Consider the following 10,927-nt stretch of genomic DNA (forward strand, 5'->3'; position numbering starts at 1 on the left):
CACACACTCATACACACACACATACATTCACACACTCATACACACGCAGGCACGTACACACACACATACTGTACACACACACACAGACACGCACTCATACATACACAGGCTCGCACACACACATACTGTGCACACACACACATACACACACGTGTACACACACACACACACACACACACACACACACACACTTTGCCCATCACTCTCACTATGGCTCCAGGTATGACACTGAAGGAGTGGTGGGGGACGGGGGGACAGGAGGGAGGGGGGGCTGCGGGGGGGGGGGGGGCACGCTCGCCCCATGTTTCACCGCAGAGAGAGAGAGAGAGTGACGCTGATTCATTCAGACAACTCGATTGGCGACCTGCATCTGTCCTGCTTTTATCCAGAAAGGGTCAGAAACGAGGGAGAGGGAGAGAGGGGGGGGGAGAGGGAGGGGGGGAGAGGGAGAAAGAAAGAGGGGGAAAGAGACAGAGAGAGAGGGAGACAGAGCAACAGAGAACAGGAGACAGAGAAGGTGAGAGAGACGGACAGAGAGAGGGAGAGAGAGGGACAGACACGGAGGGTGACAAAGAGAGACAGACAGAGAGAGGAAGAGAGACAGACAGAGAGAGGGAGAGAGACAGACAGAGAGAGGAAGAGAGACAGACAGAGAGAGGGAGAGAGACAGACAGAGAGAGGGAGACAGAGTGAGGGAGGGAGAAGAAAGAGAGCCAGAGGGAAGGGAAGGGAAAGTTTGAGTGACAGGACAGGGGGAAGGATTTGGGAGCGCCTCTTTCATGCTGTCTAAAAGCGCACATCTTATTCTCTCCACTGGGGCTGTAGCCTGCTTATGGGGGGGGCGGGGGGGGGGGGGGGTCTCGTTTCACTTCCAGTCGAGTTTAGGCGAATAATAATGGAGATAGCTGAAGGCGTTCGGCTCTCACACATGCCGTTCGCTTTGGTTTTTATTAATTGCGGTTATGATGAGCTTCATCACATGCATGAGTGTAACACCGTAATCCTTACAGACACGTACACAATGCAAAGGACGGGCGTTTCAATTGGAAATATTGTCAAAACCATCTCGCTTATCGTTCCCTAACTGTGACAGAGCACGAAATCGATTGCGACGAGAGAAAAAAAATAATAAACTGTTACCCTCAAGTCAGTTCAGTCTGTAAATAGTCAAACAATCTCAGTGTGGGTTTTTTTTTTTTTTTTTAAACTGCATTTCATTTTCTCGCCGCATTGTATATTTTCTATATTATTAAATCCCTTCTGGAAATGACAGCTCATTTTCTTTGCCAGGACAATGAGCAAAGCCGCTCTTTTACGGAGTCTGATTCTCTGATATCCTTTTTGCCCGATGTCGGAAAATGAACCCTCTTTTCACCGTACTTAATTAATTTTTCTTTTTTTTTTTTGGGACCGCGTACTTGTGATTCAGCTAAATATGAGTCCTCCCGCATTAACGCTGCTGTCCCAGCATGCAGCTCTTACGTCTCTATGTAGCCTGCAGTGATCCACTCTATGAACATTTCTATTATTCGCGATTCATCAAAAATTTATTTGTGTTTAGTTTTTTTTTTTTTGTTCACATCTGTCTGTCATTTTATGATTCTGCAGCACGTACCTTTATGCTACCTAGTCATGGTTTCGCATGCTAATGTTTTACTTAAAAGGCTGCAGTGAAACGAATACAAATTGCATTGTTAATATATTATCAAGTTTTTATAGACATATAAAATTCCATTCTAGCTACTCAGGAGACGTCCCATAGACAATGCATGGACGTTCCACGTACGTCGAATGGGCGCAATTTTGCTCAGGGGGATAACGAGCGTCATTTGATTTAAAATCCCCCGGTTGAGTCGGGTTTGCATTGCCCTGAAGTTTGCATTGGCCCACCAGAGGAGGATGGGTTTCCCCCTTTAGCCTGGTTCCTTCCAAGGTTTCTCCCCATCTGCCACAGGGAGTTTTTTTTCTTGCCACTGTTGCCTTAGGCTTGCTCCTGTGGGGGTCTAGGCTAGGGTTGTCTGTGAAGCGTATTGTGACAACTGCTGTAAAATACGCTATATAAATAAAATTTGATTGATTGATTGATTGATTGATTGATTGATTGGTTGATTGATTGGTTGGTTGATTGATTGATTGATTGATTGATTGATTGATTGATTGGTTGATTGATTGATTGATTGATTGATTGGTTGATTGATTGATTGATTGGTTGAAGTCTGGCTGTAGAGGCCGGCCCCGCTGCCTTCCTAACGAGCTCCCCTCTCTCCCTCTCCCAGGTGCTTCTCCCGGTCCGATCACCTGGCCCTGCACATGAAGAGGCACATCTGAGTCCTCCCCAGCGTGTGCGTCTGCGTGTGTGAGAGAGAAAGAGGGGAGAGAGTGAAATGAAAGAGAGAGTGAGAGTGCGAGCGAGAGAGAGAGAGAGATAGACAGAGAGAGAGAGAGAGCGAGAGAGAGAGAAAGAAGGAGGGAACGTGGTGAACGAGAGGAGGAAGAAGAGGGGGGCGAAAATGAACAACAATGTCAGCATTTTGCACGTGTCATTCAGAAGAGGCCCCCTCTGGAGGCCCCACCCAGGAGCACACTGCCTTTTCCCGGGGCCAAAATGGCGGCTCGCGGCGGGCGCAGGGCAAGGAGGCCGAGGAAGACGGTGCGAAAAGGAGGCGGAGCCGAAAAAAGGAGGCGGAGCTTTGTGGTTTTTCGTTTTTTTTTATTTTTAAACGAGACGCGCACTTTCCCCCCCACACGGTCCACCATCCTGGTCTTCATCAGCGGGTTTGATTAGCCATGCCTTGCCTACTACGCCAGGAGTCAGACACTGCCAAACCGTTTGCCGATTTCTTCAAAACACTACTCACAGTTTTCCGTTTTTTTAAACCGACCGACCGATCGACCGACCACCCCCGTGAAACCCGGAGGGAGCTTGGGGAGGAGACGCGCACGCCGAAACATTTTGCAAACGACTTTTTTTTTGCGGTCGCACGCGAGCCGTCGTTGACAGAAGCGGTGGAATGAAACTGTCGCTTTCCCTGAAAAACGATTCCCCCGCTGCGTTTAGGCGTGAAACTGAATCTGTCAGTTTTCAGGGGGGGGGGTTTTTTCGTCGTCTCCCTGGGTCGTTTCACAATCCGCAAACAAACTGCAGTTCAGAAAACCGCAAAAAGAAGAAATACACGGGCAAACACACACGCATGTGCGTGCAGGAAAGAGCGATGGAGATGGCGGTCGGGGGATAAGAACATGGCCGCCCTGCTCTTCAGACGCTGGGCAGAAACTTGGTAGTGACGAGCAGGCCCCTGGAGCAAGAAGTGGGGATTTCTCCTGCTGTCCTCTAGGGCGGCGCTCTACCCTCTCGCCCTCACGCCTGCCCGCCCTCGCAGGCGACCTAACAACTACGCAGCGACACTTTCCTGCTTTTTAAAGACAAAAAACAAAAAACATTTTTTTCAGTTTCTCTGAGCTGAGATGTCTTAAGACACACCAGGACTTGCTTCTTTACTTTTTTGTGAGTGAGGACGCACATGTACGGTAGGGGGGGGTGGGGGGGCTCCCTGCAGGGGGGTGGGGGGCCCTACCTGCCCTGTGCACAAGGGAACTCAGTAGCTGCTGTCCAGCACTGACAGCGAAAGAGATCTTGGGAAAAATAAAAAATAAAACTGAAATCTGAAAAAAAAAAGGCTTTATAATCACAGACCTGAAATGGAAGGGACAGCTTCTGCTGTTTTTATTTGTGGATTTTCATCTTTCTTTTCTTTTCTTTTCTTTTTTTTTCTTTTTTGCGGGCAAAATCCAGTACAAAGCAAAACTGTGGAGCGTAATTTCTCCAGGTCTGATCCTCAACTTTCAGACCTGAAGTGCTCAACCCGGGAGAAGTTCCACCACGAGTATGACCCTTCTTCTTCTGGTCGGAAAGGCCAGTTCGTAATGGGACGGGATGGGGGTGTTACCTGGTGGTTGTCCCAGGACCCCCACCCCCCTCCTCCCCCCCTGAAATGGTTGGTGGACGGGACATCCTTTCAGACTAAGATGCCCGCCCCCATTTGGACTCAAAACAAAGGACCAAGTCAGCACAGAGAGACGGTTTCATGCATACCTGTTGTCTGCACTGACTTTTTCAATGTTGTTTCTGCTTTTTTTTTTTCAAACAGGAAAATAGAAAACACGGGGGAAAAAAACAAATAAAAAAAATGATTAATAATTAATTACTCACACACAGACACACACACAAGCACATGTACACACACACACACATCCATTTCTTTGCTCATGACTCTTGTCTAAATCAAAATCGACTGAACAATTAATTAATTACTGCAGAAATCAAAACAATTTTTTAAAAAAACGAAACAAACAAACACACTGCATGGCAAAGTCACGCACACAAATTGCTTTCCGGGAATTATTTGTTCTGCAAGAAAGAAAGAGAAAAAAAAGAGAAAAAAAAGGAGTTTAAGAAAAAAAAAAGAAAAAAAGTTCACAGTAGGATCTTAGCAACTGCTGTTTTTGTAGAAAACGGTTCAGTCCACCGGGAATGAGGCTTTGTAGCGAGAAACCAACGCAGCACCTACTAATCCTGGCGTTTCACCGACTGCTGCAAAATGGCTCCCAGACCTCCACATTAACAATCAGCCTGTGGGTCCCGGGGACCTCGACGCCTGGTCTACCCCAGGCGTGGGCTGTGCTGCAGGGCCCGCGATCAGGGTGTTCTCCCTCCCTCCCTCCCTCCCTCCCTTCGCAGTTTTAACGGCTGCTCAGCCACCGTAGAGAAGATAGATAGACAGATAGATCGACAATGTCGTTATTCGCTGGAAGTGAAGCGAAGCGAAGCTTCACCTCGGCCCGCGCCAGACACTACCAGACGATCCCAGAGCAACCCTCAGGGGAACCAGTGCCACTCAGCAACATCAATACCAAAAAAAAAAAAAAACTAAAACAAACAAAAAAAAAAACCTGCAGCTTGTAACCGCCCGACAGGGCAAAGGGCAAAGGTCAAAGGTCAGGGCCATTGAACCAGAGGTGAGGCTTGAAGCAGACGCACTTGTGCTCGTACGCGTCAGCAGCTAGAGGTCTGCCGACCTTGCGGCACTAGTTCTGAGTGTAGATAGGTTCCTGGATCAGTCTCGTTCCCCCTCCCCCCCCCCCCCCCACGTAACGGCTGGGGGGGTGGGGGGGTTCAGGTTCAGTCAGCTGGTCCCTGACCACCGGTCACGGGGTGGAAAGCAGCCTTTCGCCTTTCTCTTCTCCGAACAAGACTGAGCCTTCCTCTTTTACAAACAACAATAACTTCGACGAGCAATTTCGCTGAGTCTGTATTTTTTATTTTATTTCTATTTATTACATTTTTTTTTTTTTTTTTGGTTTTAATGAAATTATATTTTTCTCCAATGTGAAAAAAAAAGTCATGCCAAACTTTGTTAAGATTTTGGTGTGGGGGGTGGCGGGGAGGGGATTTTATTCGACCATGTTTACGTACAATCAAGTTCGGTTTTGTGGCACTTTTAGGGGCGAGGGCAGAGTTGTTTGCGAGCGTTTGTTTGCGTGTTTTTGGGCGCTTGGCTCTGTGAACCAGTGCGTGGAAAAGCGGGCGTGGCGTGTGTCGCGGCGGTGTCGCCGAATCGCCACGACGACGCGGCGGCATTCCCTGGAAAGACGGGGCCGTCGGTCGGACGTGTCCGTGTCCGTAGCTCAGGGTCACGCGTGTGGCAGGAGGTTTCTACTGAGCGTGCTCGAGAGAGAGACTGAGGCAGTCGGGCCGGCAGCCACTTCGCGTGGTGAGAACAATCAGGCCAGCTTTATTAATCAGTGCTGTTTGCTTCCGTTCGGTTTTCAGTTTGGTTTTTGTTTTTTTTTCATTTCAAATCCACTCGGTTTTCATTCATCGGAAAAACCGATAAACTCATTACTGGCTGGATTTGAGAACAGGCCGGCATCAGAAATCCATTCTCACGTGTTTCCCATCCACATATCAATCAACTCGGTCTGTGTCTTTAAAACAGGAATCCTCATCTTGTGGACTGAGTCTAGACGTCTGTGCGCTCCCAAATCCTTTTCGTTCGTTGGTCAGTTTTTTTGGCTGACGTTGACCAATGGGGGCACAGCTGGTGGCAGGGGCATCTTGGTAATGCACAGTTGTGGGCAGTGTCCCAGAGGAGTGGAGCTATGTAGATCATAACTAAATGCTGGTCTGTGCACTCACAGTTATTTTTAAGAACAGCAGTTGGTGAGGTCTTGTCTCCATGGCCTAAGACAGCCCCATTTCACTCCAGAGCTCAAAAGTTTTTCAGCTTTTCATGCTGCAGAAGCTCAGAAGCAGCTTTCTGTTCCCCTTCAACCCTTGGCAACATTGCTTGTCCTTGCGAATACAGCGACAGGATTACGGTTACCCAGAGATTTAATCCTAAATAAATCGGGAAGACGTACCACTTTCCCTCTCCCAACGAGGCACATTCCATGAGATGCACATGGTCACAAATTATTAAAATTCTGAGGTTCCTTCTCAAAGAAAAGTTTGGTTGCTAACACTGTACCACAGTGGATCTGGAACACGCTATGTGAAATTGTGTGACCGTCCACTAAAGAATAAATTAGCACATTTTTAATAGCCAAGAAAATCTATATTTATGTTTAAAAAAAAGACCATCACAATTGATGAAGATAGAAAAATGAACATATTTGCTGCTTAGGACTGACCAAAAATGTACTTATTGGGCTCTTTAAATATTTGAATGTGAAATTAAAAATAAGACGAGTTGAAATCAACTTGAACAAGTTAAAAAATATGTGAATTTATCCACATAAATTTTGAGGAATGTATTTTAGCTTTTGTTGAAAGCGTACTGCGTCTACTGGAAAATATATCGATAGCTGACACTTTCATATGCATATTATCTGACAAAATGTGAAATTACGTGTAAAATTTATTTAGCAGTGTATGCATAAATTGCCTAAATTAAACAATGGATGTATCTTCCAAAACACGCCGTATATTTTCAACAGTCTAAATATATATTCCTTTTACTGTCACTGTTTACCCTAAATTCACGTATTGTACCTTTTTACGATGGGGATATTGTGTAGTCAAGGCATAGTGTCCTTGCACCCTCCAAATAGCCTTGTCTCTGAATCTTCTGAAATGGGTTCTGTGTGCACAGCAGTCATCTGCAGGAAGATAAAAATGCAAATGTAAAAAAAAAAATCTTCAGGAGTGACCTGCGAATAAGAGAAACAGAAATGCACGTTTTCATCGCCAACAAAATTCCCCTCCCCCCCCCCCCCAGCCTTCGAGATGTCTCTTCTGTACACTTGTGTCGAGCTGACGAAGCCAGAGTGGTCTTGTGGTCAGGTCAATTTAGGGGAAAATAAAAATTAAAAAAACGAACCAAACCAATTAGTACAGAGGGGTAGTCCTGCTGAATTAAAGGTAGTTGAAGTCTGGTATACAAAAGTTGAGTACGAGGTGGATTTAGTTCTTGAAAGGTGTTCTGTTACCTGCACTATAGGTTAAGAATTTCACAACGACAACAACAAAAAATTCAAAAAAAAAAAAAAAAATTTTAAATGAGAACAACACAAAACTATACAGACATTACCGGTTCACTGCGTCAAATCCCTTCCTTTGCGGAAAAGAAAAAATACTACATGTAACGTAACAGATTGCTCACGTTAGGGTTTTTTGGCTTGTGGCTCTTTGACAGCTTTGCACATGGCTCTTATACTCAAGGAGCACTTACGGGGGGAAAAACAGCAAAAAACCATTTAGATTACATTTAGGGGGATTTCATACAGCTGGCCGCAGGTCCTCTGTGACCCGTTCAAAGCTTTGATGGGTTTAAAAGTGTTGCTCCTGGTGGTCACACGCATACCATTTCACTCCATGGTCTCAACACTCTGTGTGACACTTCTTACTAGTCTAGTCTGGCAGAGCACCTCCTCTGTCAAATATCCACTTAACATGTTCTGGTTCTTCAAGATGCACTTGTTCCCCCCCCTCACAATCTAGAACAGACCTGATAGGACATTCATCGTTCTTAGTTGATTCTGTCTGTCAAGATTTTTTGGATGTTCAACGTGATAAGGAACGGGAGGAATTTTAGTTACATCTCAAGGATTGGGTTTTTTTTTTAAAACACAAAAAAAAGGGAAATGGGTTAGCTTCTTGAGATTGACTAACTGGCTGTCAGGTCAATGACTAGGTTTTGGGGAGGGGGGGGCAGCTGCATCTTGTCGTGTGTTTGTATCTGCTGTGTTTGTCCATGCTCGGTGTTTCAGTATGTAAAGTCAGGGGTTAACCGAACCTCTTCCCCCCAACTTTCGCCATCCCCTGACTCCATCCCTGATGTTGGCCCAAAAATGCACATCAAGCAGTGCATGCTGGGAGCTTACACCACCTGCCACTGGACTCAGAGGAACACGGACTTTGGGAGTCAGGGGGGGGTGCCCCCAACTTTCAAGCCCCGCCCCTTTCTTCTTCTCTTTCTTTGATTTCAGCCACTGGTTTTTGCTCTCGTCGTTTGTGTGGGAGTCGTGGTGTTGCTAACGGTTTCACTTGAACAGAGATAGCGGCGAGACCTGATCGCCCAATCACGCGGCTTAGATCACTTTGCATTCCAAGAAGTGCTTTTTTTTATTTGTTGTCCTTCCTTTGCCTGTCAGAGGCCCGGCCACAGGATTTCGGTTTAGTGAAAAGCAAAGTGCCACCGAAGAGTCTGTTTTCATTGTTGAAGACGCCATTACACATTAGGCAGAACCCTCTCCTTCCCAACCACCACACCTCAACCGCCCCAACCCAACCCCCAACCCCAACCCCAACCCAGCTTCAACCACCACACCTCAACCGCCCCAACCCAACCCCCAACCCCAACCCCAACCCCAACCCAGCTTCAACCACCGCTCGACCTGAATCTCAACCCAACTCAACAACGCTTCAACCACCACCCAACCCAACCCAGCTTCATCCCTTCTCGACCCAACCCCCTACCCCAACCCAACTCAACAACACTTCAACCACCACTAAACCTAACCCCCAACCCCAACCCAACCTAGCTTCAACCACTGTTCAACCCTCAACCTCAACCTCAACCCAACCCAACTCAACGACGCTTCAACCACCACCGAACCAAACTCACAACCCCAACCCAGCCCAGCTTCAACCACTCTTCAACCCAACCCCAACCCCAACCCAACTTCAGCCAACACTCGACCCCTCACCCCCCCACCACCGCTTTTTTCTGTCATTCATACTCTCACTTCCTTCTAGATTTTCCTTCTGTTTTATTTTTTTTGTTTTTATTTTTTATTTTTTTGCTGTACAAAGTGTTTAAAGATATTATTTGTATTATATGATGTTAGTATGGTAATGTTCTTTATTAAGGAAGAAGAAGAATTTATTTTTGTTACTGGTCTGTTTCATAATTCTTTTTTAAATTGGTATTGTAAGATATCTATGCAAGGACTGTTCAGTGGAGCATTTTTATTTAAGAATGTAATCTGTGTAATAAATGGTAGAATCTCCCTGGCCTGAGAAGTCTCGTTTCTATATTTCGGATCGAAGAACGCGATCACTAGCGCTTATCACGAATCGCAGGAGAGCGGTCGCGTTGCTACGGCGTTCCTGGCACATCTGACCCCGCGCCCCGTTCCATTCAGGACGCCCGAACGCCATTCTGGACCCCTGTCACTTCGCGTGGCCGCGGACAATAATATTGAACAACGGGGCCGCCGCTCTGCCTCCTTAATTAACTTCTATTGTGATGCACTCTCTGTTTCTCCAGACGGTAACAGCTTGAGAAATATCATCCGGCAGTAAAAAAAAAACCCTGTCGGCGGATACGGTAACGGTACGGCCCGAACGACGGCTGGCGCAAATTGAGCCCCGACGTTCGCCCTCCCTGTGTTGGTGGGCAATTTAGCACTTTTATTACGAATTTAAAAAGATGCTCATGAATATATATGACCCCCCCCCCCCCTCTCGCAGGAGCGAGTGTGTGTTACGCGTTTGTTAATTAGCGGCCGCTATTAGTTCGACGACGACGACTTATCGGTCGTTTATGAAAGGCCCGGCGCACGTCTGACGGATTAAAACGGGGGGTAATCGAATAACTAACGGCTAATTAGGAAGCAATTACGTCGGAGAAAAAAGGTCGTATGCGCGGGGTATCAATCCTCTAAATGTCTCTCAGCGAAGCGTCCTCCCGTCCGGTTCTCCCTCATAACCAACACGCGGAACTGTCGCGTACGGTGCTAGTTAGCGTTCAGCCTTTCAGGGGCGCCTTGGTCTGATTGCATTACATTACATTACAGGCATTTAGCCGACGCTCTTATCCAGAGCGACTTACACAACTTTTTTACATAGCATTTTACATTGTATCCATTTATACAGCTGGATATATACTGAAGCAATGCAGGGTAAGTACCTTGCTCAAGGGTACAACGGCAGTGTCCTTACCCGGGAATCGAACCTGCGACTTTTCGGTTACAAGCCCAGTTCCTTACCCACTGTGCTACACTCCGCCCGTCTTGCGTCTGCTGCCTTTTTAAAAAACGCGGTGTCATTTAGAACTGCGTCATCCGTGTGATCTAAAGTAAATACGGTGGCTTTCTCCTTCACTTTGTGGAAAAAAGCTCCTCCTTTGATATCGAGAGAATGTCTTAATAGAAAAGCATAATGAGTTTCTTCCGCATGTGTAAATGATTGTAGACAATTGAACGTAGCAGCCAAAGCATTTTTTTTTTAAATGGTTCTCTTTCAAGCAGGTCATTAGAAACTTCCACAAGTACCTAAAATATTCCTTGTCACACAAAAGCCCATCTGGTTTAGTCAAAAATATGAGCTAAACTGAAAGAATATCAACAAGCTCCAGATAGTGAACTGTCCTTTTAATGATTTGATATTGTCCACACATCCTCGCAGAATTTTAGACGGCACACA

General features: G+C 46.4%; 1 protein-coding gene across 2 annotated transcripts in view; it reads left to right on the plus strand.

Annotated features, from left to right (window-relative positions):
• The window catches only part of LOC135251794 (Krueppel-like factor 7), a 55,534-nt gene extending 46,024 nt beyond the window's left edge, over window positions 1–9,510 (plus strand). For both annotated transcript variants that reach the window (XM_064329587.1, XM_064329586.1), the window contains exon 4: window positions 2,277–9,510. In XM_064329587.1, the coding sequence (XP_064185657.1) occupies window positions 2,277–2,328 (52 nt within the window). In that variant the 3' untranslated portion in view covers window positions 2,329–9,510. The remainder of the gene's footprint in view (window positions 1–2,276) is intronic.
• Window positions 9,511–10,927: the final 1,417 nt, after the last annotated feature.

The sequence above is a fragment of the Anguilla rostrata genome, chromosome 3, assembly GCF_018555375.3.
Source record: "Anguilla rostrata isolate EN2019 chromosome 3, ASM1855537v3, whole genome shotgun sequence".
Taxonomy (NCBI): Eukaryota; Metazoa; Chordata; class Actinopteri; order Anguilliformes; family Anguillidae; genus Anguilla; species Anguilla rostrata.